Source organism: Procambarus clarkii, chromosome 66, assembly GCF_040958095.1.
Source record: "Procambarus clarkii isolate CNS0578487 chromosome 66, FALCON_Pclarkii_2.0, whole genome shotgun sequence".
NCBI classification, from domain to species: Eukaryota; Metazoa; Arthropoda; class Malacostraca; order Decapoda; family Cambaridae; genus Procambarus; species Procambarus clarkii.
The window spans coordinates 23421359-23449181 of NC_091215.1; the positions used below are offsets into that span (position 1 = coordinate 23421359).

At 41.7% G+C, this 27823-nt stretch overlaps 1 protein-coding gene across 1 annotated transcript; it reads right to left on the reverse strand.

The window, feature by feature from the left end:
- Nucleotides 1–657: 657 nt before the first annotated feature.
- mRpS26 (mitochondrial ribosomal protein S26) lies at nucleotides 658–27476 on the reverse strand. Its single transcript, XM_069309861.1, has 5 exons — nucleotides 27191–27476; nucleotides 25990–26127; nucleotides 19456–19602; nucleotides 14818–14932; nucleotides 658–2280 (listed from the first exon to the last, which is right to left on the reverse strand). The coding sequence occupies exons 1-5, from the start codon at nucleotides 27301–27303 to the stop codon at nucleotides 2098–2100; spliced, it is 696 nt and encodes a 231-aa protein (XP_069165962.1). The 5' UTR covers nucleotides 27304–27476; the 3' UTR covers nucleotides 658–2097.
- Nucleotides 27477–27823: the final 347 nt, after the last annotated feature.

The window sequence follows — 27823 nt, forward strand, 5'->3', positions numbered from 1 at the left end:
TCCGACTACGGAAGATCCGTAGTCGGAAAAAGAAGTTGGTTTCCGACTACGGAAGATCCGTAGTCGGAAAAAGCAGCCTGTTTTCCGACTACGGAAGATCCGTAGTCGGTTTTCCGACTACGGAAGATCCGTAGTCGGTTTTCCGACTACGGAAGATCCGTAGTCAGAAAAAAGTTGGTTTCCGACTACGGAAGATCCGTAGTCGGAAAAAGCAGCCGGTTTTCCGACTACGGAAGATCCGTAGTCGGTTTTCCGACTACGGAAGATCCGTAGTCGGAAAAAGAAGTTGGTTTCCGACTACGGAAGATCCGTAGTCGGAAAAAGCAGCCTGTTTTCCGACTACGGAAGATCCGTAGTCGGAAAAAGAAGTTGGTTTCCGACTACGGAAGATCCGTAGTCGGAAAAAGCAGCCTGTTTTCCGACTACGGAAGATCCGTAGTCGGAAAAAGAAGTTGGTTTCCGACTACGGAAGATCCGTAGTCGGAAAAAGCAGCCTGTTTTCCGACTACGGAAGATCCGTAGTCGGAAAAAGAAGCCGGTTTTCCGACTACGGAAAAATCTGTAGTCGGAAAATACAGCCATTTTGCGACTACGGAGTTTGTAACTAGATAAAGAAGGCACCAAGCCAGGAAGGATATGTAGCACGTTGCAACTACAGAGTTTTCATCTTTTATTGGACAACTACTGCCACTGAATTATTGTTTATCAGTGAAACATATTATTCATAGTTACCTATTCAACACGTCTCTACTGAGGAACACTGTATACAAACAGCACAAAAATATCTGCCAATGTTTAAATGCCTTAATGCCCTAATATGCCTATTAACTCACAAATTTAGTGAACCCAAGTACATTACTGTACCACCAAGACATTGGTACAGACAGTATAGACTTCAATAAGTTTGCCTATTATAAAGAATTAAAATTATGTACATTCTCTGCTTTTTATGTCCGTTTATATAAACAACTTTGAACAATTATTCGGTATTGTACCCATGTTCGTATTAAGAGGTTACAGCAGACTAACTTAAATGTAGGAAAAATCCTACCAGTTTCACTGAAGGTGCAACTCGCCTTAGATTTAGATCCTTGCCTTTGGGTTACCTTGAGGTGGTTCCGAGGATCTTTGACCATACAGCCAGGTCTACGGCCTGGCTGATGGTCTGGTCAACTCGCCTGTTAGACTGCTGCCCACAATTTGACACATGAATATTAATGTTTTGTATAATGGCTAAGTCAAGGTGTGCAATGTTTACATTTCGGTGTGCTTTAGACAATTAGTACTGTACTTTTATCTTTACCAGGAATAAATTGTATTCTAAGGTAATGAATAATTATTTTTTCTGATCTTGTTTACTCCACAAGAGCACACAGGAAATAGAGATTATACTGTACAGTACTTATTTTGAGAAGCGGACAGCCAGGGGTAAAACCCAGGTTGGGTTGTACCTACCTGGGTTTTACCCCTGGCTGTCCGTTTCTCAAAATAAGTACAGTATAATCTCAATTTCCTTTGTGTTCTTGTAGAGTAAACAAGATCAGAAAAATAATTATTCATTACCTTAGAATGCAAAATTTTCATACAATTTATTCCTGGTAAAGATAAAAGTACAGTACTAATTGTCTAAAGCACACCGAAATGTAAACATTGCACACCTTGACTTAGCCATTATACAAAACATTAATATTCATGTGTCAAATTGTGGGCAGCAGTCTAACAGGCGAGTTGACCAGACCATATATACAAAATTATACAATATATAAATATTATACAAAACATTATCATGAACTATGCTTCAAATTTCATCAGATGAATATTAAAGTCTTATATATTGAATAACTTGAACATTTATGGTACTTCATTGTAGCTTTTAAAATGGCAAGTGATAAATGTTATCCAACACAAAGTCTGATGGACACTAGTTCATAGCACTGTTACAAGGCAATTTACCATTAGGATTAACAGCCTTCAATGGTGGTTGATCATATACACCTCATCCTGTACATCTTTCACAAAGTATCGACAAGTGATTTCAAGCTGATATCACAAGTGGGGACATAGTGCTGTCCCCACTACACAAAACCAACTTTGTTATTACTGTGCCACACTTATAAGCTTTTCCCAGTCTTCTTTAGCAATATCTCCAGGTCTTGTTTTGCTTCCACGGAATATGTGGCCCTCCTGGTCAATGGCATAGTTATAATCAACTGGGTTCGCCAAAGCAGTTTCAATGGCTTTTTCCAAATCCTCCTGCTTGATGAAAGTCTTCACCAACTCCTGTTTTAAAAATGAAAAAAATACATATTACACAGTACCAAATAAAAGCCTATACTATAGACATAGCACTATCAAAAGATATCTAATTTTCATCATTATTCAACATATGTTTCTCCCTGCTGGTTTGGCTAATGAAAAGTCCAGTGTAAGAGAAGATTAACACTTTCGCGCTCTCGACGCTCAAAAAAAAAAATACCCCAGATGCTTTCGGCACTTCGCGCGCCTACGCGGTAAGACCGAAAAAGTGTACACTCTTTTGACTGTCCTGACAATAATTGAAGGCGCACGTATTTAAATTTGGTATCACTGTGTTCGCAATGAAATTGTCTATAAGAGCATACCTATAAAATGCCGCCCAAGCATAAGGAGTATCAACACCAAATAAAAAACTATGCAGATCACTCGCCGAGAGCGCCAAACAGCAACAAAATGTTTCCACTCTCTTAATGGTTGCGAAGCCTACAGTTGTCCTACATCGCTAATTTTGGTATCATTGGAATCGCAATAAAATTCTCTACACGGACATATGCATATGGATGTTTAATATAGGTAATTGCCCACCCGCAAGAGTGTGTGAAGTGGAGAGTAGTTAGCCGCGAGCGCACTGGCGAAAACACAATCATGCTTGGAAAGTTTATACATTTATACGTTTCCTGACCCTACTTTTCTATGTACGTATTTCTTTTTTATACCAATGTGTTCGCAATAAAATTTTCTATAAGATGAACTGTATAACATTTGTACAAAGCATGTGTAAGAGAAGCGCCAAATATAGAACCACGTCGCTCAGTATGAAACGAACGCATTGTTTTCGTTCGTTTGATGTTTGTCATGTTTATACTTGTTGAAACATTTTATAATTTGCATGACAGTGATCGCAGTAAAATTCCCTACACAGACATATACATAAAACATACAAATATTTCCCACGTGTTGGATATATCAACGGCTAAAGGGAACCCACTGCCACACGCTCGCCACACCCCCAAACATACTTTGTGTATTTTTTTTTTTACTCATAGAAGTTTATGTGATATAATATTCATTCTGGTACCAAAAAAATTCGCAAATAAATTCTCTACAAAACAAGAGTATCCCCATCCATTTCGGTTAAAAAATGGAATTTATAGAAATATTTTTTCGATTGACGAGAAAAGTAGGCAGTTATACGGAATCGTAAGAAAAACCAGTGACGAGTTATCTCTAATCGAAAGCGCGAAAGTGTTAAGTGGTAGAAAGGTGATCATATCGTACAATTCTATTCTAAGATCTTACAATATTCTATTCTAAGATCATATCTTACAATATTCTAAGAGGAAAAAAAAAGACAAGAAATCACTGGTAGACATGCTATGATGATCAAACCACATATCAGAAGATGGAGAAATGACTACACTTTGGTCCATCCTGGACCATTATCAAGTCGTGTGAATGTAAACATTCACACTATGTACAGTACTTGATAATGGTCCACGACAAACTGAAATGTCACCGTTTCTCCATCTTGTGTGTGGTTTGGTCGTCATATCTTCAGTCATGTTATTGTGACTCATCATCTGCATTGGTAGAAGAACAGAAAATAAAAATTAATACTATATAGTGACTTTAGAACAGGGGTTGGAAGAATCTAGCCCACAGGTCGGATACGGCATGCTGATCTAATCGCTGGCCTACCAGTGCCTTTAACAAATTGAAAAATATATGCCCTTGTTACACAGTAACTTAAATTTTCTTTATTCGGCTCTTCCTTTGGGAATGCCAGCTTAAAAATTCAGACTTTGTTCACTTTTCTACAAAAGAAAATAAACCCATTATGTCAGTGTTAAACATAAACCTGAAACTGTTCTTGCATTTTGCCAACATTTGGTCACACAAGGCTGATTTCAAGCCACTACCACTACTTTTAATGTTTAAACTGATTATGTTTAAAAAAATTCCAAGTGGACTCACTGAACTCCAAAAGGTGTCTTTGTTTGACTTTTATAATACAGTACTGTAATTCATAATTTACTGTTTCCGGGAACAAGAAGCTAGAGTGCATTCATACACGTTAGGCTTTTATCGAGGTCCCCCCCTCTCCCCAGGGTCAAGTTACTGATCTCACTCAGGATGCAACCCTACAATAAGCTAACTCCCGAGTATCTACTTGCTACTAGGTGAACAGAGGCATTAGGTGAAAGAAAATGTGCCCAACCAATTCTGCCCCGCCCGAGATTCGAACCCGGAATTCTTGATTGTGCGTTGAGAACGAACCCGACTGTACTACCAGGACTCTAAAAGAGTACAGAGTGCCCAACCTTGAAGGCTACAAAAGAGGCAATCTTACTGAAGATAAGCAAACTTCAAAATGTACCAAGATATAGACATGTATTTCCTCAAGAGGGACATGACAAAAAATGGTAAGAGGTGCAGGAAGAGAGAAGGGAATGGGAAAATCAGTCTCCAACTCAACAATTTGAGAGGAAACTGAGGGAACCCTTGACCAGCAAATCAACCTCCAAAGAGAAGTGCAACAGAAGTCTAAACCACCCATCTTTCCCCCTTTCCAGGAAGCTGCCTCCCTTATACATCACCCCAACCTCCTGACCCATAGTGGGCCCTCCCCCTCTGACCATAAGGGGGCCAGAGAAGACATTTCCTCTCTGGCCCACTTAGCAGGTACATACTAACTTCACTCCCTAAACATCCAGGTAACTTAAAATAAAAACTAAACCTGCACTCCCTAAACCCACAATTTCATATCCAGCCCAACTCGCCAAAATACTTCCTCCACACCCTAAGACAACTTACTCCCATCTACATGCCTAACTATTCTCTCCCCTCTGCTTAACTCATATCCAGCCCTGATCAGTCACCTCACCATGGTATAATCCGAGTAAGTGAGAATGGACAGAAGAAAGTGAGCATCAAATGTACACAAATATATATATGGGATTACAAATTAAGTAAACTTGGGAAAAGGTGACAATGAAAAATGAGAGATGTAATTGCACTTATAAACTAAATTATCACATGTCATAACTAAAGTAGTATTCCTTCAGGACTCCCATATAGTAAGGTAAGAGAGAAGGGAAAGAGGAATGGCCCTGTTGATAAAAAGAGGACTGGAGTTCCAGAGAGATGGTAATCCTGAGCTGTAAAGGTCTCGGCAACTATACAGCGGCACCAGAAGAATGGGAAATCAAAGATAGTAGCAGTGATATATCTGCTCCATGAAATGACAAGATCCAGAAACATGGCAACTAAAGTATTACTATAATATAAAGGGCAGTTTCTGTTGTATGTAGGAATGTAAGAGACTGGGAGAACATAAAACTCCATAGTGGCATAGCTACATGGAACTCACCTTGTGGTTACCTTGTGATGGATTCGGGGCTTAGTGCCCTCGCGGCCCGGTCCTCACCCAGGCCTCCTCATTGCTGGACTGGTCAACCAGGCTGCTGGACACAGCTGCTCACAGCCTGGTTGAACAGGTATCCCTTGGAGGCGTTTATCGAGTTCTCTCTTGAACACTGAGAGGGTCGGCCAGTTATACCGCTTACGTGTAAAGGAAGCGTGTTGAACAATCTCAGGCCTCTGATGTTGATGGAGTTCTCTCTCCGAGTACCTACTGCACCTCTGCTTTTCAACGGGGGTATTCTGTACATCCTGCCATGCCTTCTGGTCTCATGTGATGTTATTTCTGTGTGCAGATTTGAAACCAGTCCCTTTACTATTTTCCATGTGTAAACTAATATGTATCTCTCCCGCCTGCATTCAATAGAATACAGATTTAGGCATTTTAGTCAGTCCCAATAGTTTAGTAGTTTAGATGTTTTACTGAATGAATTCTAGCAGTGAAGGATCTCTGCATGTTCTCCAGATCAACAATTTCTCTAGCTTTGAAAGGGGCTGTCATTGTGTAACAGTACTGTATTCCACTCTAAAGAGCACTAGCGTCTTGAAGAGTATCATCGTTGGTATAGCATCTCTAGTTTGAAAAGTTCTTGTTATCCAACCTGTCATTTTTTTGCAGTTGTGACAGATACTTTACTGTCCTCTTTAAAGGTAAGGTCTTCCGACATGAGTACACCAAAATCCTTTACATTGCTTTTTCGTTCTATGTTATGATTTTACTGTGTTTTGTACATGGGTTCTGTTTTTATATTTTTATTTTTTTCTGTAGTGCCGGAGCTGGAACTTATCTTCATTAAATATCATATTATTTTCTGTAGCCCATTGAAAGACCTGATTTACATCTGATTGGAGGTTTGCTGTGTTCTCTATGTTGTCTACTCATAAAAATCCTAGTGCCATCTGCAAAGGATGATACAGTACTATAGATTGTATCCTTGTCTATGTCTGATACGAGGATGACAAAAAGTACTGGAGCAAGCACAGTACCCTGGGGAACTGAGCTCTTCACGGTTGATGGGTCAGATTTTATTTTGTTGATTATTACACATTGGGTTCTGTAAGTCAGAAAATTGTACATCCATCCTCCTATTTTTCTGGTAATTCCTTTTGAATGCATTTTGTGTGCAATAACACCATCCCGAGGTTATCTTGAGATGATTTCGGGGCTTAGCGTCCTCACAGCCCAGTCCTCGACCAGGCCTCCTTTTTGTTTACACGCTCTCAGGAAGCAGCCTGTAGCAGTTGTCCAACTCCGAGGTACCTATTTACTGCTAGGTAACAGGGGCATCAGGGTGAAAGAAACATTTTGCCCATTTGTCTCAGCCTCCACCAGGTATCAAACCCGGAACCTCAGGACTACGAATCTGAAGCGCTGTCCACTCGGCTATCAGGCGCCCATGGTCACATTTGTCGAAGACTTTTATGAAATCTGTGTAAATTACATTAGCATTTGGCTTGTCTTCCATGGCATCCAAGGCCATGTCAAAGTGTTCCAGCAACTGTGATAGACAAGAGCATCCTGTTCTGAAGCCATGTTGTCCAGGGTTATGGAGATGCTGTGATTCTATCTACAGTATTTTGTGATCTTACTTCTTAGCACTCTTTTTAAAGATTTGCATGATGTGTGATGTTAGTTCTATCGGTCTGTAATTGTTTGCCTCTGCCTTATTTCCTCCTATATGGAGTGGTGCTATCTCTGTTGTTTTCAGTATGTCAGGGATAATGCCAGTATCTAGGATTTGCCTCCAAAGAATGTGAATAGCCTGTGACAGTGTTTTTTTACAGTTCTTGATGAATATGGAGTTCCAAGAATTAGGGCCTAGTGCAGAGTGCACAGACATACTGTCTATGGCTTGTTCAAAATCCAGTGGAGATAGGGCGACATCTGATATATGATTTGATGTTGGCATCACATCCATGACAAATTCATTTGGATTATCAATCTTTAGTGTGTTTAGTGGCTCATTGAGAACAGTGTCGTATTGTTTCCTCAGAATTTCGCTCGTCTTTTTGTTGTCATCTGTGAAAGTTCCCTATCCCTTTTTCAGGGGCCCAATACTAGATGTAGTTATTTTATCTTGATTTTACATAGGATAAAAAATATTTTGGATTTCTCTCTATTTCACTGATAGCCTTTTGCTCTCTTTGTCTCTCTTGGATTTTTTACGATTCACGTAGCTTTAGTTCAATCATTTCTATTTCTCTTCTACATCATTCTTGAGTTAGGGTGTGACTCAAGTTATGTGATTCCTTTTCTTCACCTATAGAGGGAACACTATTCTCGTTCCAGTCTGCATTTCTTCCTCTTCCTCTTTTTTCTTAGGAGTATGCAGTTTGAGCATATTCTACAGCTACCGAGTTTATTTTTTCCAGGACCTGGTTCAGGTTTGCATTTTCTAGCTGTTCTTCCCAGTTTATTTCTGTGAGGTCTTGGTTTATTTGCTCCCAGTTAATCTGTTTATTATTAAAATTAAATTTGCTGAATTCTCCTTCCCTCGGACTCGGGACTAGTTGTGCAAGTCTACTCCCCATGCTTGTCAGAACTTCAATGAAGTTGTGATCTGAGCAACAGGTATTTGTAATCATTATGTTCCTAATCATTTCATCATTATTAGTGAAAATGAGGTCCAGCGTGTTATCTTATCTAGTTGGTTCTACAATTTGCTGGTTTAAGGCAAATCTGTCGCACATCTGTAGAAGGTCATTTTCATGTGACTGTTCATTTAGGCTACTTCCCAGTATTCTTTCTAATATAACTGTGTAAGCTAGGTGCTTCCATTTCAGGTGCCGTAAGTTGAAGTCCCCAAGCAGGATGATGTTTGGGGTTGGATTTGTGAGGTTTTCCAAGCAATGTTCTATTTTCATTAGTTGGTCTTTAAACTTCTGAAGATTTGCCTCTCGTGACTTATATACATGGACAATAAATACATTTAGAATCTCTATTTTGATTATCAGCACTTCCACCATATCGTTTGTGGTGTTAAGCAGCTCAGTACAAACGAGTGTTTCTTTGATGTACAGGCTGACCCATAAAATTACTGGATGTGGCAACAAGAAAAGTCTACTTATTATCAAAGAGTGCCGACTATACTACTGGGACCCTAAGGGTACAGAATACAGTAGAATGTTACAGCAAAGAAAGAAATAGGCCGATACAAACAGTATCCGTGAATAAGGCTACAAAAGAAGCAATCTTACTGAAAATGAGCAAACTTCAAAATGTACCAAGATACAGATATGTATTTCCTCAAGAGGGACATGACGAATGAATTACTGTATATAAATAGAGATGTATGTGGGTAAATAGTGATGAAATATTTTTCAACAGTAAGTGGCTGATGAAAAATATTTAAAACCAAATGGGTAGAATACCTGGAGAGAAATTATACAATAACAAACAGTAAGGCTTTCAAAAAGGAAGATCCTGTGTAACAAATCTTCATTTTTATGAGAGCCACAGACATTTTCCAGGAAAAAGATAGTCAAGTTGACTGTGTACATCTGGACCTAAAAAAAAAAACCAGCGTTGAACGTAATGAAACGCCGTTTTCTGGGTGAGACCCGGAGGCTACCTGCAACTATCCAGGCTGATATGTAATAGTTTTTTTGGCATCAAAGTGCATGAAGTTCTTGCCTATCGGGGACCATGAGCCAGAATCTGGCTCCCTCAGACATGAGGAGCAATGGCCTATAGAAACCCCCCCCTGTGTGGTTGGGAGCATTCTATGTCTGCCATCAACTGGGTCTGGCAGCCAGAAAGATAGGTGCCCCAAAACTAACCCCTATTCTGGTGAAAATATTGCTACTGAAAGACAAACAAGTGGACAGAACTCCCCAAATGAAAATTAGCAAACGAGCAAGAAGTCATCATGTTGCCACGCCGCTGTCTGTGCAACACCCTCCCTCCCCGGGAGGGGAAAGGGGGGAGACCCAGACCCTCGCGCCAGCAATCCAACCGCCAGTTCTTGGCTGATGTGATACTGATGAGTCATGTGCCTCTGGCTCCTGTTTTGATTTCAGTTACTGTACCTTATGGCGTGGTCTGTCTCTACAGGTGTTGCATGATCAAGAGTAATATTCTAGGGTACTTGAACTGCATGTGCCTAGGGTTTCCTTCCCTAGGTACCCTGTAAGTACTGCCCTTGGGGCTTGGGGGCCACCTTCCACAAGTCACCTTGGGGCCTACCTCTTCTGTGTCTTTTACTGCTCGGTACTTGGTAGCCCTTGGAGTCAGCCGGGGTTTTTGTTGCCCTTGTTTGCCTCTGGATATGAGGTAGTTTTCGTCGAGGCAAACTACTGAGGCCAACAAGGAAGCAAGCACTACGAGCCGACACGTGAGACACGAAGCAAAAAACAGCGACACCGCAACCCGCAGGAGCAGCGACACCGCAACCCGCAGGAGCAGCGACACCGCAACCCGCAGGAGCAGCGACACCGCAACCCGCAGGAGCAGCGACACCAGCTCCAGCAGGGCAGAACGACGCATGTGCAGCAGAGTAACAGATGAGGAGAACTACCCAGGACATGCACCGCACTAAATAAAAAATGTACTGTCCAGCAAAGGAACAAGGAAAAGGACATAGCCAGGGCCGTAATCCTAGCTCTTCCTGTCTCAACGAAAAGGAACTGTAGGGGCAGGAGTGGCTGATTGGAACCTACAGCCACCAGCAGATATTGCAACACAAGCTGGTAGTGACATACAAGAAGATGAAAGAACTCAGTTCTATAACTGAACAGTGGGGCTGTCCAATCGCAGGGAACTGAACATGCACACAGTACAACCTAGCACCAACACTAGTATAGCCAATAAGCACATGCTAAGACACACAACAAGTTTCACAACTTTTGTTAGACCAAAACTGGAATATGCAGTGTTGAATGGTGCCCCATATCTTAAGAAGCACATCAACAAACTGGAAAAGGTGCAAATACATGCCACTAAGTGGTTCCAGAACTGAAGGACAAGAGCTACGAGGAGAGGTTAGAGGCATTAAATATGCAAAAACTAAAAGATAGAAGAAAAAGAGGCGATATGATCACTATGTACAAAATAGTAACAGGAACCAATAAAATTGATAGGAAAGAATTCCAGAGACCTGGAACTTCAAGAACAAGAGGTCATAGATTTAAACTAACAAAACAAAGCTGCCAGAGAAAAGTAAGAAAATTCACTTTTGTAAACAGAGTGGTAGACGGTTGGAACAAGTTAGGTGAGAAGGTGGTGGAGGCCAAAACCGTCAGTAATTTTACAATGTTACATGACAGAGTACTGGGAAGATGGGACACCATGAGCGTAGCTCTCATCTGTAACTACACTTAGGTAATTATTTAGGTAATTACAACAATGTGTAGTATAGAGGTAGGAAATACAGAAACATGCAATGAAAAGACCCTAAATATAGCCCAAGCACTGGTAGCTAGGGACAAGAGAATATAATCAAGATGATGAACGAATAAGACCGAGGAAGCAAGTGGTAACAGAATGTACATGATCAAGTATACACATACACACAGTCCAATGTACTGTCTCCACTCGATTATCCGGACTATATGGGAAGGACCCCCAGCCGGATAATCACGTTTTCCGGATCAGGGTACTTTTTTACCTCTTGAGTCCAAACGGGACCATTTCCAACAATTTTTATACCACTCATGATTTGAATTGATACACACTAATTAGTGTGGGGCTTGGGGGGGTGGTTAGCTGCCTAGCTGGTAGGTGGGCAGGGAAAGTGGATGGGCAGGCAGGCAGGGATAGGTGGGTTTTGGATGGGTGGCTGGCAGGGATAGGTGGGTTTTGGATGGGTGGCTGGCAGGCAGATAGGCTTGGTGGGTGAACAGGTTCGAGCAGGCAAGTGGGTGGGTGGGTGAACAAGCAGGTGGGTGAACAGGGTGGGTGGGTGGATTGGCAAGTGGCTAAGTGGGCGTGCAGGCAGGTGGGGAGCGAGTTAACAAGTGGGTGGGTGGGCGAGCAGGTAGGTGGGTGGGCGAACAGGAAGGTGGGTGGGCGAACAGGAAGGTGGGTGGGCGAACAGGAAGGTGGGTGGGCGAACAGGAAGGTGGGTGGGCGAACAGGAAGGTGGGTGGGCGAACAGGAAGGTGGGTGGGCGAACAGGAAGGTGGGTGGGTGGGCGAACAGGAAGGTGGGTGGGTGGGCGAACAGAAAGGTGGGTGGGTGGGCGAACAGAAAGGTGGGTGGGTGGGCGAACAGAAAGGTGGGTGGGTGGGCAAACAGGAAGGTGGGTGGGCGAACAGGAAGGTGGGTGGGCGAACAGGAAGGTGGGTGGGCGAACAGGAAGGTGGGTAGGTGGGCATGCAGGCAAGTGGGTAGGTGGGCATGCAGGCAAGTGGGCCGGTGGGCATGCAGGCAAGTGGGCCGGTGGGCATGCAGGCAAGTGGGCCGGTGGGCATGCAGGCAAGTGGGCCGGTGGGCATGCAGGCAAGTGGGCCGGTGGGCATGCAGGCAAGTGGGCCGGTGGGCATGCAGGCAAGTGGGCCGGTGGGCATGCAGGCAAGTGGGCCGGTGGGCATGCAGGCAAGTGGGCCGGTGGGCATGCAGGCAAGTGGGCCGGTGGGCATGCAGGCAAGTGGGCCGGTGGGCATGCAGGCAAGTGGGCCGGTGGGCATGCAGGCAAGTGGGCCGGTGGGCATGCAGGCAAGTGGGCCGGTGGGCATGCGGGCAGCTGGGTGAACAAGTGGGTGGGTGGGTGGGCGAGACTGGACAGAGACAGATCACACGTGTGATCTCCTGCCTGGTCACCCCCTCCCCACACCTCACGCTGGCCTTTCCATCTTCCCTCCACGTGTGTCGATACGTGGGTGTTGACACGCTGTACGATGACTTAACATATGTGCCTTAAGTTTTGTTAAATCCCTTTTTATTTTCTTGTAAATATTTAAATGAATAAATAGGAAACCAAATACTGTACTGTACTGTTCAACTACAGTATTACGGTGTGTTATTTAATTAATATTCGTAACTAGCTCTCCACAGCAATAAGAAAACAATATAATTCTTGCAACACCTCCAATGCAACCTTCCTTCGTTAGGCTTAAGCGAGTCACAAAAACACAACAGTTCTCCCTCTTTCTGCCTGACTCACTCCCTCTTTCCTTCCCTCCCCGACTCACTCCCTCCTTCCCTTCCTTCCTTCCTGCCTGACTCACTCCCTCCGTTCCTGCCCTCCCCGACTCACTCCCTCCGTTCCTGCCCTCCCCGACTCACTCCCTCCGTTCCTGCCCTCCCCGACTCACTCCCTCCGTTCCTGCCCTCCCCGACTCACTCCCTCCGTTCCTGCCCTCCCCGACTCACTCCCTCCATTCCTGCCCTCCCCGACTCACTCCCTCCATTCCTGCCCTCCCCGACTCACTCCCTCCATTCCTGCCCTCCCCGACTCACTCCCTCCTTCTCACTCTCTCCCTTCCTTCCTGACCGTTATCCCCCTAGGTGGTCCCTCCCAATGCTCCCCTCTCTCCCGACATCACCCACCCACCCCACCCCCTCCTACACCATGCGCCTCGAGCCACAGCCATACGGGATTAATACAGTATGGCCCGCCGCCTGGCTTTCTTATCTGGCCAAACACCTGCTTTTCTGGCTCTCATGGACATTTTGGCCGGATAGTGAGATAACTTTATCCGGCCACGATTTTAGCCAGATAAGGGGATTTTCCAGATTGTCAGATTCTGGATAATCGCGTGTCTACAGTATATATATAAGAGTACAGCCAGGCACTGAACCATGGTCAAGGAAGGAGTGTCCAGACAGCATAGATATAAGCACATAAAGGTCACGTTAAGATGCACGCAAAATGGCCAATCAACACACTACAAGGAACACCAAACACTCATCCAAAAACTGAGAACCAGCACCTAGCTGACAGCATCACCAGACCATATACTCTCACCTGTAGAGCATAGACACTATCGTGTCACAATTCAGCTGAGCTGTGTAATAATTCGGGAGCATCGCTAGTGGATTTTGTCCAGAGTTGCGTGAACAGTAGGAGAAGATGAGGCGTAGTGTAAAGGTTGAGGCAGCGCCGCCAATGTAAGAGCAGTACTGAACCAGAGGACAGCACAACAAACACAAAAGTCTGAAGCTGGAGCCACATGACCATGCCGTATCACACCAGCCAAAGAACTGCGGTGTGGATTGCCGGCAAGGAAGTCTATGGCTTCCCCTTCCCCCCTCCCGGGGAGGGAGGAGCTGCACAGATGTGCGGCGTGGCTCATGTGACGTCATGCTTGTTTGCTAGTTTTCATTTGGAGAGTTCTGGCCACTCATTTGTCTATTTTCGTTGTTTTTAACCAGAATAGGGGCTTGTTTTGGCACGCTTACCTTTCTGGGTGCCTGTCCCGGTCCATGGCAGATATAGAATGCTCCAAATCACATGCGCATTTCTATAGGCCATTACTCCTCGTGCCTCTCTGAGAGTGGCCAGGTTCTGGCTCGTGGTCCCAGGTAGGTCTATAATTCCACCCACATCAACTGGTGCCAAAGATTGGGATATTCATATCGGCCTGGATAGCTCCGGGGAGCCGAAGGGGCTCCCCGGAGCTATCCAGGGGAGCCCCCCTGGATAGCTCCTCCCCCCCTCCCCTCCCCCCCAGAAAAAAAAGAGACGATATGATCACTACATACAAAACAGTAACATGAATCGACAAAATTGACAAAAAGGAATTCTTGAAACCTGCAACTTCTAGTACAAGTGGTTGTAGATTCAAGCTACAGAAACAAAGGTGCCAGAAAAATATTAGAACTTTCTCCTTTCCAAACAGAGTGGTAGATAGTGGAACAAGATAAGTGAGGTCGTGGAGGCCAAAATCATTAGTAGTTTTAAAGCATTATGACAAAGAGCACTGCACCTGAAAGACAGAACACTACGAGCATAGCTCTCATCCTGTAACTACACTTAGGTAATTACACGCACAGCGTTCAGTACATGTACAGGTATATATACAAAATAATAAGTTCTGTCAGTCCTCAGGAGTGGGGGTGTCTAAATTTGGTTTATTAGCAGTGAAAGGGTTAATAGATACACCGAAACCCCTGTGTATATCTTTGAAAAAGACAAATTAAACCGGCAGAGAAATCCACTTATGGTATATGATTTCAGAAAATCTTTAGGAAACTCATACCTGCGTCTCAGTAATAATCCGTAGTGCTTCTTCCTCAGCCTCCAGAGTTTTCTTTGCTAGTTTCTCTCTAGAAACTTCAATCCGAGCCAAATCTGCTTCAAACTCCATTTTAACCCTGAAAACAGTACATGCAGCATGAAAAACAAGATATTATTCATAAATATTAACCCATGGGCTGCACACCTAACAGCTGACATCCCCCGTACTGTGCAAAAAATAAATTGGTCTGAATATAATCCTGTAATTATCTTTTCTTTTGACATTGTTAATTAGCCAGGAGCCAGTCGGCCGAGCGGACAGCACACTGGACTTGTGATCCTGTGGTCCCGGGTTCGATCCCGGGTGCCGGCGAGAAACAATGGGCAGAGTTTCTTTCACCCTATGCCCCTGTTACCTAGCAGTAAAATAGGTACCTGGGTGTTAGTCAGCTGTCACGGGCTGCTTCCTGGGGGTGGAGGCCTGGTCGAGGACCGGGCCGCGGGGACACTAAAAAGCCCCGAAATCATCTCAAGATACTCAAGATAGCCTCCAGGAAGCACACAAATCAAAATAAAACGTCTCTACCTCTTGTGGTTAAGCTGTAGTGGCCAGGAGTAGTTGCATTTTTTCCACAGAAATGAGAATAGGTGCCACAAAGGAATAACTTTGTCAATTTATTTTCATTGTTTCTCACTATTTATATGGTTTTTTGGTTCTAACAAGCTGTACTGATGTGTCAGAGATGAGGTTCATTAGGTATAACTTTGAAAATATAAGTATGTACAGATATATGTATATAAATATAAACACGTATTTATATATACAGGGGTACCTTGGTTTAAGAGTTTAATCCGTTCCTGGAGACAGCTCGTAATCCGAAAACTCAAACCGAAGCTAATTTCCCCATAAGAAATAATGGGAAATGAATTAATCCGTTCCTGACTACCCGAAAACCTCACTTCAAACTAAATTTTATACCTAATTCATCTAAATCTACACTACAAAAGTATGTTCAAGTTATTACTTACCCTTGCTGATGACTGCTGTTGGTGTATGGAAGATGGTGAGGAGGGGGAAGGAGAGGTGTTACTGTTTGGAAGGGGAGTCCCCTTCCATTATAACATCAGGCAGTGGTGACTTTTCTGGGATACACTCTCTGGCATGTTTTGCCTGCATACCACTAGGACCTGCTTGTGGCTCACTGCTTGCTTGTCTTACTAAGAATCTGTCTAAAGACACTTGTGTTGCCCTACATTTTAACACTTGTCTGTAGTAAGACATCACATTGTCATTTAAAAGGTCAGTGCAACGGCCTGCTACAGCTTTATCTGGGTGAGTTTTTTCAACAAAACTTTGCAGTTCTTCCCATACTTCACACATTTTCTTAATGAGGAAGGGACATCCTCTACTGCCTCTACTCAACTATTTTCTTAGGTTGAACCTTACCACTGGCTTTCTTGGGACCCATTGCAAGATACATAACAACAACTTTTATGCTCAAATGGCCAAATATCCAACAAAACACTGTAAATCCTTGTGGAGAATTGAGGCGAGATAGTCACTGGGTGTGAGGCACTGGTAAACCAAGTGGCAATCGCCATGCCACCACGTGCTACGTCAGCCTGTACGCATATCAACACCCTCGTATTCTGAGGCAACGCTCATATTCTGATGTAAATTTTCCGAGCAAATCTTGCTCGTAATCCAAAAAACTCGTAAAGAGGGATGCTCGTAATCTGAGGTACCACTGTACTAATGTATTTATTCATACTAGAATACAGTATTATATTATATTATTATATATATATAAGCCTATATACAAACCTAAATCTTATAATTTGATACAGCACACCCATTTCTCCTGAAATATATAATGGTAATTACTTAATTGCTGTTGTTAAAAGTTCAGTGGCTGCTGGCATGGCCACCCTGTCGTTCCGATACTGGAGGGTGATGTTACCAGGTATGGTCCTCATTTTTTTTTTACTAAGGCTCTAGAACAGTGGCTCCTAAACTCTTTATGATCATTACTCCTTTTTCATAGTGTCCTTATTAAGGGTCCCCCTACATTCGGTAAAATGTCCCCTTTGGTATCCTCTGGTAGCATAAAATTTACACTGGCTCAACTCATGGCCCCTAAATATTACAAAATGACCCCCCTAAGGGGTCTATGGCCCCCAGTTTGGGAACCAGTGCTGGTGAGGGACTCAGGATTTTTTTCTTTCAAAATGGGGGATTCTTACTGGAGGTCTGAGGAAGTAACTGCGAGAGCCCATGTATGAGCAAGACGATCTTATGCAGTTCCCTAATACTGTACTTCATGTGATGGTATGCGCAGTCTAAGCATTCAGTATTTAGCTACTCCTTCATTTGATGGGATGGGCAGCCAAAGTGTTAAAATACAGTACCATAAAAGCATGACCAAATCCCTATATTTCAATCATATTTTGGAACAAAAGTACTGTAATTGAAAATAACCTCCTTTATTTTATGAAAGCATTTAGTAGTTTCTTCCTCTTCGGGTAAACTCTTAGTATGCCATACGGTGGTCTGTTCCAATTTCTCAATCTCAACATAGTTCTCTCAATGATTAATGCTCTCCTATTCTTTTTCTTTTTTCTTGCCACTTCAGATGATGAGTCACAATAATGTAGCTGAAGATTCTTGATTTAAATCACCCAACCCACAAATCTGAAAATGAAGAATTAGTGATGTTTTGATCCATCCTGGACCATTATCAGTTGTCCAGGATTTACACGACTTGATAATGGTTCTGGATGAACCAAAACATCGTACGTTCTTCATTTTTCAGATTTGTGGGTTGAGTGTCTTCTTGCCTTTTTTTGCCTGTTTCTCCCAAATCGTTGCTTAAATGTATATATTTTGTAAACTCACTTCTTTGCAGGCAAAACTACAGGGTCATTATGTTGACCAAACCACACATTAGAAGATGAAGAGACGAAATATAGTTGTCTCTTCACCTTCTGGTGTGTGGTTTGGTCAACATATCTTCAGCCATGTTATTGTGACTCATCATCCGCATAAGGTTATTATTTCTTATTTTATTTATTATATTATTTATTATTATTTCTAAGCAAAGCCCCTTAAGATTATGGGAATGATGCAGTATGGCCACCTTCAACACACCAGGCTCGTGTGATTATTAAAACATAAGAATTAAGGAAACTGCAGAAGGCCTATTGGCCCCAATGAGGTAGCTCCAATTTATATCCAATTATCTATGCATGGTGACTTAAAGTACTATTCCAATGATTCCGTCTTGGCTTCTTGAAGGAACAGGGAGAGAGAGCATCATAGATCAACTCTCAAGGAAAACCACCCATAACAATGAAAGTGTGTTAGAAAACCGTACTCCCAAGAAATGTTTGAGAGATGTCAAGTGAGCAGACGATTGACAGCAATTTATTTTTTTAATGTGTTATGTTAGAATTGTCCAAACATTTTTTGGGTGTGTTATGTTTACTAGTGCTCCTTCACTGTTTGTGTGTGGCTTTCCTCAGTTGTGAGTTGATCAATGATTCTCACACCACCTTTGAGGTAAAAACTAAATCTTTGAAATGGTAGTTGTAGCCAATAGCAGTGTAGGCTATTGTATCTCATAAATTAATACTACATCAGTCCCATAAGTTGTGGCAAGCTACTATACACATCCCAGAGAGAAACATTTCCTTACATGCATCATACTGATGAGGATTTTGGAAAAGAGAGTTTGTTCATGAACTTGAACTATATTCTTTGAAGATATAGTGAGCTAAAAATTTGTCTTAAAAAGATTCCATGCTAATTTGTTAACTCTTTTCTAAGATTTTCAATAAACTTTCCCCGCAGCAGTATTTTTTTACCTTCTAGTCTTTCCAAGTCCTGCTTACCTCAAGACCAGTGAAGTGTTACTATAAATGTCGAGACACAACTACTGTTGAATAAAATTTAACTGGGGAAAACTCCTCAGAAATAATAGGGATGGACCTTTGACAAACTACTGGCTTCCTGTCCACAGTGAGGCCACTTAAGATGGAGGGTATGGTCAAAGCACAACCAAGACAGTTCGAAAAAGCTTGTTTTTTATAAAACCATATGTATCCCTAGGTTTTGATGTATTAGGCTAGGCTGTTAGGTTCGGTTAGATTAGTTTAGGTTGGTTTGGCTTAGGTTATGTTAGGGAAAGTTAGGTAAGTTTTAAAATCCATTTGTGGACTGTATTGTGTATTATGTGATTTGTATCTCTTAAAGCAGAGGTCACCATCCTTTCGGAGCTCAAGGATCACTAAATTCATAATTTTAAATCCCGCTGACCACTAACATGAATACCACGGTCCACCAAATAAGAAATTATAGTTGTTAATGCAAGATATTTGATGCCATTAAATATAACAGTTAAAGAAAATACACACGTTACATACAATACACAAATAAAATTGTCTTGCAGGCCATTGGTGGTCCGTGGACCACCGTTTGGCAACCGCTGCCTTAGAGATAGTGGCACTTGGCTAAATTCAGGTAAATATTATGAACTTTTATATACATACAAATGATAAAAATCTGCAATCAAAAGCCAATACACGAGTAATGCCAACATTTGCTTTAACGTTTCATAATTATCAGTAATAGCCATGCTGTTATTTACTAACAAATACTAACCTTTCCTCTCTTAATGCTGCCACTCTTAAATTCTCTTGATGGTTGTATTCCATGAGGTACTGATGTTCGGCCTCTTCTTCTGCACTCTGTTTCACGGCCATTTCCGATGTGTCCGATGTGCGAAGAAACTGGTCCCTCAGGTGTCGCCTGATGGAGTAATCCATATTTTAGTTAATGAGTTACTATTTTAAACTGTATAATTGCTTCTAAGATGTACATGTTTGTGAATAGATAAAATCCAAAATGTTAAGAATCAGCTCAGAGTTATGACCAAGTATATGTTATCAAACTAAGAAAGCACAGATAGGCACCCATATGCAGAGAAAAAGGTGACACCCCTAAGGTCAACACTTGCATCAGAGGAGCTCCAGCATATTTCAACAATCCTAAGTATTGTAGTACAGGTTGATGATAGTGAGTGGTGTCCCAGAGAACATAAAGGTATAGTGCTTTTGAAAAATAGGTGAGATAACAGGAATGTGCTAAGGGAAGTGAAAAATCAAATGAGAAAAAGTTGCCCTAGTGTTTCCAGTGCAGAGAAGAACATTCAAGATGGCGGCCGGCAAGAGGAAAAACAAAACAGAGCTTGTTTTTGCGGGATTCAATGAAGAAAGCATTGATATTAGAAGTCTACATAACAAGTTGGTAAAATTAGATACTATAGTGAACTCTCATGTAGAAATAATTAGTAAGAAAGTAATGACCATTTAAATAGCAAAGTTTTATGTCTTGAGGATATAGTGAAAGACTTATGCAAGGATAAAAATCAATTGGAAACAAATTGCAAAGTCATGGAAGAAGAAAATAAACTCTTAAAAATAGCTTTGGAAGAAGTTAAAGTAAATTTAAACATAAATGACTACAATAGGTTAGGTAAGGAAATTCAACAGGAGAAACAGCTTTTGTCAGCACAGATGGAGGAAGTTACACAGGAAGTTAACAGTGCAAGAAAGATATGCAACTCACCTATGCACAAGTGGCCAAAAAGAAGGAAAAAATTGAAGAAGCAGTAAAGGAAGCCAAACACTGCAGCAACCAAGATAAAACAAATATTAGGCTGGAAGTGAGAAAGGAATTGGCATCTAACCCGAAGTTGGTGCAAAACACAGTTGATCAGAGCAAATCCCTGATAATTTTTGGTTGCAAAGAAAAGGAGATAACATCTAGGTCAGAAAGAGCTGTAGAAGAAGCGAAAGTAGTAGATAAAATTGTTGGCCTCGTAGAAGGTCTTACTACCATAGAGAATGTGTGCGACTACAGGAGAATAGGCAAATACGTAAAAGGGAAAGATCCTCCTTTGAGGATCACCCTAAACGGTGCCAAACAATTGGAAAAAGTACTCAGGAATGCCAGAAAATTACAAAGTGATAAGGATGGGAAAGTGTGGTCGTTAAAACGAGATCTTTCAAAAGAAGACAGAGAGAAGCTGAAACTGAACCTCGCCGAGGCAAAAAGTTTAAATGAGAACAGGAATGAAGAAGAAATCAATTCTTTTTTCTACAAAGTGATAGGGGTAGGCACACCAGTAAAGTGGTACATAAAGGCAAACCAACAAAATCAATAGAGAGAAGGGGAGTGAAGAATAAGGAGAGGGGGAACAAGTTCCTGAAGATTGCATACACCAACATAGATGGAGTGAGATCAAAGATACTGGAGTTAAGTGATGTAATGCAGCTGCAGACATTGTTACACTCATGGAGACAAAACTTGAAGATGTTATTTTAAATGAGGTCATATTCCCAAGGGGCTACTCAATTTGGAGACGGGACAGAAAAATTAGGAAAGGTGGTGGCGTTGCTGTGCGGGTAAAAGAACACCTAAAGGTGAAAGAAATAATGACTGCCAATCCACAAGAAGTTGACATAATAGCACTAGAGAGCTGCCATGAGTATGATAAACTAATGATCATAAATGCATGTAGTCCACCGCCAAGCAGCACATGGTCAAAAGAGGAGCTAGATAGTAAACACGAAGGTCTTATAACAATAATGAGAGGGATTATAGCGAGAGCGGATAACGATAGATCACGACTGTCGATAGTCGGTGACTTCAACTTGAAATCCATAGACTGGGAAGCATATGAAGCTAAACAGAAGATTTTTGGACCTGTAGATTTGTAGACCTCATCCTGGAAACATTCTTGTATCAACATGTTAAACAAGCTACGAGGATGAGGGAAGGGGACGTTCCCTCCATGCTAGATTTGATATTTACCAGGAAGGAGGAAGAGATATTTGACATTCAGTACCTTCCTCCCTTGGGTAAAAGTGACCATGTCTTTTTGGGAATAAAGTATGCAATGCGTTATAATCTGGAAGAAAATAAGGAGGTTGAAGCAGTTGAAAAACCTGACTTCAGGAGAGGACATTATGGCTACCTTAGAAATTTTTTTGGTGAGTATAATTGGACAGGCTTGATGCTAGAGAAGGAAGTGAATGAGATGTATGTCAAGTTTTGTGAAATATATGATAAAAGGCACAAAAAATTTATACCAAAACAGAGATGCAGAACTAGGAAACAGGATTGGTTCAATAGAAATTAAGAGAGGGCCAGAGACCAAAAGACACAAAAATGGAATCAATACAGGAAGAGGCCAAACCCCCAAACATACCAGCGATACAAAGATGCAAGAAACAACTACACGGCAGTGAGGAGAGAGGCAGAAAGAAAGAGAGATTGAAAGATTGATTGATTGAGATTTTGAAAGAGAGATTGCAGACAAATGTAAAACAGAACCAGGTCTATTCTATAAATTCATAAACAACAAATTGCAGATAAAGAATAATATTCAGAGGTTGAAAATGGGAAATAGATTCATGGAAAATGAAAAGGAAAAGTGTGAAACACTAAACGAAAAGTTCCAAAGTGTGTTTGTACAAAATGAAATCTTTAGGGAACCAGACACAATAAGAATTCCAGGGAACAACATAGAGCACATAGAGGTGTCTAGAGATGAAGTGGAAAAAATGCTCCAGGAGCTAAGTAAGAACAAAGCAGTTGGTCCAGATGGAGTTTCACCATGGGTTCTGAGAGAATGTGCTCCCGAGCTCAGCATTCCACTTAAACTGATTTTTCAGGCATCCCTGTGTACAGGAGTTGTAGCTGATGTGTGGAAAAAGGCTAACATAGTTCCAATCTACAAAAGTGGAAACAGGGAAGACCCCCTTAATTATAGACCTGTATCATTGACAAGTGTAATAGTCAAAATATTGGAAAAAATAATTAAAACTAAATGGGTAGAACACCTGGAGGAAAACGATATAATATCAGACAGACAGTATGGTTTTCGATCTGGAAGATTCTGTGTAATGAACTTGCTCAGTTTTTATGATCGAGCCACAGAGATTTTACAGGAAAGAGATGGTTAGGTTGACTGCATCTATCTGGACCTAAAAAAGGCTTTCGACAGAATTCCCCATAAGAGGTTGTTCTGGAAACTGGAACATATTGGAGGAGTGACAGGTAAGCTACTAACATGGATGAAAAATTTCCCAACTGACAGAAAAATGAGGGCCGTAATCAGAGGCAAGGTATCGGATTGGAGGAATGTTACGAGTGGAGTACCACAGGGTTCAGTTCTTGCACCGGTAATGTTCATTGTCTACATAAATGATCTACCAGTGGGAATACAGAATTACATGAACATGTTTGCTGATGATGCTAAGATAATAGGGAAGATAAGAAACCTAGATGATTGTCATGCCCTTCAAGAAGACCTGGACAAAAGAATATGGAGCAACACTTGGCAAACGGAATTTAATGTGAATAAATGCCATGTTGTGGAATTGGAGAACATAGATTCCACACAACCTATAAATTATGTGAGAAATCTTTAAAGAATTCTGACAAAGAAAGGGATCTAGGGGTGGTTCTAGATAGAAAACTGTCACCTGAGGACCACATTAAGAACATTGTGCGAGGAGCCTATGCTACACTTTCTAACCTCAGAATTGCTTTTAAATACATGGATGGAGAAATACTAAAGAAATTGTTCACGACTTTTATTAGACCAAAGTTGGAATATGCAGCGGTTGTATGGTGCCCATATCTTAAGAAGCACATCAACTGGAAAAGGTGCAATGACATGCCACTAAGTGGCTCCCAGAACTGAAGGACAAGAACTACGAGGAGAGGTTAGAGGCATTAAATATGCAAAAACTAGAAGGTAGAAGAAAAAGAGGTGATATGATCACTACGTTCAAAATAGTAACAGGAATCGATAAAATTGATAGGGAAGAATTCCTGAGACCCGGAACTTCAAGAACAAGAGGTCATAGATTTAAACTAACGAAACAAAGCTGCCGGAGAAATATACGAAAATTCACTTTTATAAATAGAGTGGTAGACGGTTGGAACAAGTTAAGTGAGACGGTGGTGGAGGCCAAAACCGTCAGTAATTTCAAAGCATTATATGACAAAGAGTGCTGGGGAGACGGGACACCACGAGCGTAGCTCTCATCCTGTAACTACACTTAGGTAATTATATAAAACTATGTGTATACTGCACAGTATGTTATTTTTTCTTGCAAATTTAACTACATTACATACAAAACAAAATATATTGCTTTCCTTTATTCTAATATCACTGCAATAAAGCTCCTTTAGTATTATTCAGGTAAAGGTACTTAATTTTCACTTATAATTAATGTTTATAATTTATTTGTATTCTTAATCCACATACTTAACAAAATTTAAGAACCTAAGACCATAAAAATCAGAAAGGGCATACAGCAAAATCTATGTACAGTACTGTAAACAAAACCACCTGGACACAAACAATACTGGTTGCCGGACCATTATACAGATGAGCTGGTACGCCAGGCACTGGAAATGCACTGTTGGCAAACAGAACATCAAACTAGGATCATTACCTAGCGAGGGAAGGCATACATGCCACAGATAAGGACAAATCATTTACCACAAACCAAGTACAAGGAATCAAAATACACACAAATCAGGACCAGGAGAAATATTAACACAAGCATACAGTGGGTTATGTCAACTCCCATCAAGAGGCCTGACAGTGGAGACCAAGTCCCACACATAAACCAGAAGCAAGGCTGCTCAAGAGGAGCCGATGCACAGAGGAGGAACCCAACCTTCTCAGAGCAGATATCTTGTGATGTAAGGAAAATGCCAGCCAGCCACCAGGGGAAGAGAACCCTGGCAGACCTGGCGGACGGCCAGAGCAAAATACAAGCCAAGGAACATGTAATGTGGGTGATACGAAGCACAACCATAAAAAGCAAATGAAACAAAGCAATGGTCCCTCACAGAACTAAAGTTCCAGTGACAACCAACACAATTTGGCATAAAAAGGGAGTAATGCAAGGGTTCCTGGAACTCTGATGACACCAGACAAATAAGGATGGCCTTTGCCCAAGACCCTACATACCTAGGATGCTACCTGCTGGCAGACAGACACTTCAATGTTATGGTTGCTCACTTCTTGATATAGGTACAATGGGGCCTCGACTTATGATGCTAATCCGTTCCCAGAGACGGATCGTAAGTCGAAATATCGTAAGTCGAAGGGATTTTTCCCATAAGAATTAAAGGGAATTGAATTAATCCGTTCCCCACCCTCCAAAATATTAACATACAAATACATTTTATACTGAATACAATGTTTTTTTTCTAACTACAATACAGTACCAAAGTTTCTCTTACCTTTATGGAGGGCTCTTGATGGCATATGGAAGATGGTGATGAGGGGGGAGGAGGAGAGTTGTTACAGTTTGGAAGGGGAGTCCCCTTCCATTATCACATCAGGCAGTGATGTTTTCTCTGGGGTACTCTCTCTCCTACGTTTTGCCTGATTACCACTAGGACCTGGTTGTGGTTCACTGCTTGCTTGTCTCACTACAAATTTGTCAAGAGACATTTGTTTTTCCCCTCATTTTAACATTTGGCTGTAATGATGCATCACAGTGTCATTGAATAGGTTAAGGCAACGACCTACTGCAGCTTGATTTGGGCGAGTCGTTTCAGCAAAGGTTTGCAATTCTTCCCATGCTGCACACATTTTCTTAATTGTTGAGGCAGAGACATTCTGTACTCCTGTTTCTGCTCTATGGTCATCCTTACATGGGTTTTCATATGTTGAGCCTTACCACTGACTTCCCTGGGACTCATGGCGTGTTATATAATAATTACTTTTATGTTCAAAATGCAAAAAATCACCACAAAAGTGTAATTTCTTAAAGGCACGATCGTCACTAAGCAGGCAGCTGTAGTAAACTGAGGCAGGTCGGCCGCGTGACTGGGAACCACGTGCTCAGTCGACCCGAACGTGTACCAACAAATATTGGAAGTCGACGACACCATCGGATGTCGAGTCGCATTTTTCGATGAAATTTACATCATAACTCGAAATTATCGTAAGTAGGGGCAATCGTATGTCGAGGTGCCACTGTATTTATAAGAAAAATAATTCCTCATTGTCATTTTTCTGTTAATTTCAATACATTATATAACTAGTGATACATAAATAGATTACAAAATAAATAAATAAATAAATAAGCACTACAGTACCTGACTGCCTTAACTTGAGTTCGGTATATGTTGTATAAGCGTTTCATCTCGATTTCTTCCTCCTCAGGAACAGTTACACGTGGAGGAACCTTGAACATTTTGCTCTTGGCTGGAGGAAGCCATCTTGGTTTTCTCCATCTGAAACATGAAACAACTATCATGAGAAATTTTAAAAAGACTGATATCTTATCATTTAGGTACATTGTGGCTTGCTGAGCTTGAAACCATTGCTCCTTGTTTGTGTTACATCTGACTTTTTGAAGAAAATGTTTGGATCAACATCCTCCAAACTGTTTGGTATGTCAAAAAGTTTCAGTGAGATTCAGCCTGTCATGCCTGGTTTGCAGTGGTGTTAGTCCAGTGGCTCTCAACCGTTCCTGGAATCAGAGTTGATCAGTTCTAGAATTATTTTTGTTGCCCAATATTGAACTTTCCCCAAAGAGGCTATATCTTTCTGAAGATGACGTCTCCATGATTGATCAAAATAATGCAAATGAATTTGGATTATTATTTTTCATGGCTGGCACTAAAAATTTATACAAGTGAATAGCTACTTTGTTTTCCGTAAAGTCAAAGGAACGCTTGATTATGCCTAGGGTTTGGCTAGCTTTTTTACTGCCGCTCCCACTTGTTTTACACTTTCCCCTGATAGTTCCCTTCCCCTTCCCACTTGCTGTGCAACTTTCGGTGAATGATGGACTTGACTCCAAGGTCCTTTTCTTCATCAATATGCTGCAAGGTAATGATGTTAATTTGGTAGTTGTGATGTGCATTGATTAGTCTACCATTCCTAACATCAGCGATACAGTCAAAGCATGGTAAACCCAACATCAGTGATCTACTCTCACAGTAAGGTAAACCCAACATCAGTGATCTACTCTCAGCAAGGTAAACCCAACATCAGTGATCTACTCTCAGCAAGGTAAACCCAACATTACTGATCTACTCTCACATCAAGGTAAACCCAACATCAGTGATCTACTCTCACAGCAAGGTAAACTTAGCCCTCCCTTAAATTAACATAACGTAAAAGAGTTAGGAATCCGCTGTGAAAATTGCATCCTGGCTAGTGTCACTTATTAAACTTTGGGGAAGTAAGAACAACTCGATACAGGCTTAAACTAGAGGTGTATATATATATAAACACACACACACACACAGGCTTCCTGTCCCCGTCCCTCCCCTGACAGTGAATTATTACCTGACAGTCTGGAGTCCGGCTAAGGCTGCCGTTGCTTGGGCCACAGGGTACCACGACCTCGTCCCACACCCCAACGCCACCACCTTGCTTCCCACAACAGCCACCTGCATCATGAAGTCCACTCCTACTCCCTCTGCGGTTTACCCCTTCCTGAAGAGGTAGGTTGCTGGGTTTACTGGTGGCAACTTTGCTCTGGTTTACACAGCCCGTCTGAGCGCACCCTGCCGAGGTCCGTCGATTCGTACGTCCCTGAGGTAAACAACTACTTCGTACACTCTGGTTCCTTTTCGAATACCATCTTTTGATATAAGTATTTATTATAGTAATAAATTATAATAGTATTATTAATGATAATTATGTGTAAAAATATTTGGGGCAAAAAAATTATGTACAGGCATTAATAATTTTTACAATGACACGATAATATATTCAACCTGTCCTCAGGGAGGAGTTCCGCTCAAGGGAATGGAGTGGGAACAATTACAAAATTTGTGCTATTATCTGCTCTCAATTCATGGTTAGGTTAATACTCAGGCTAGGCTCGTTCAAATAGCGGCTGAAACCAATGGTACATTCACCTATTTTAATGCACTGTATTCAAGTTCAAGTTCAAGTATGTTTATTGAGACAAGA

Excerpts from the sequence above, each read along its gene's own strand:
- mRpS26 (XM_069309861.1), bottom strand. The coding sequence starts at position 27,303 with ATGATGCAGGTGGCTGTTGTGGGAAGCAAGGTGGTGGCGTTGGGGTGT. Across the intron at positions 26,128-27,190 it reads GCCGGACTCCAGACTGTCAG|ATGGAGAAAACCAAGATGGC; the intron begins GTAATAATTCAC and ends TTCATGTTTCAG. Across the intron at positions 19,603-25,989 it reads ACTCAAGTTAAGGCAGTCAG|GCGACACCTGAGGGACCAGT; the intron begins GTACTGTAGTGC and ends TTACTCCATCAG.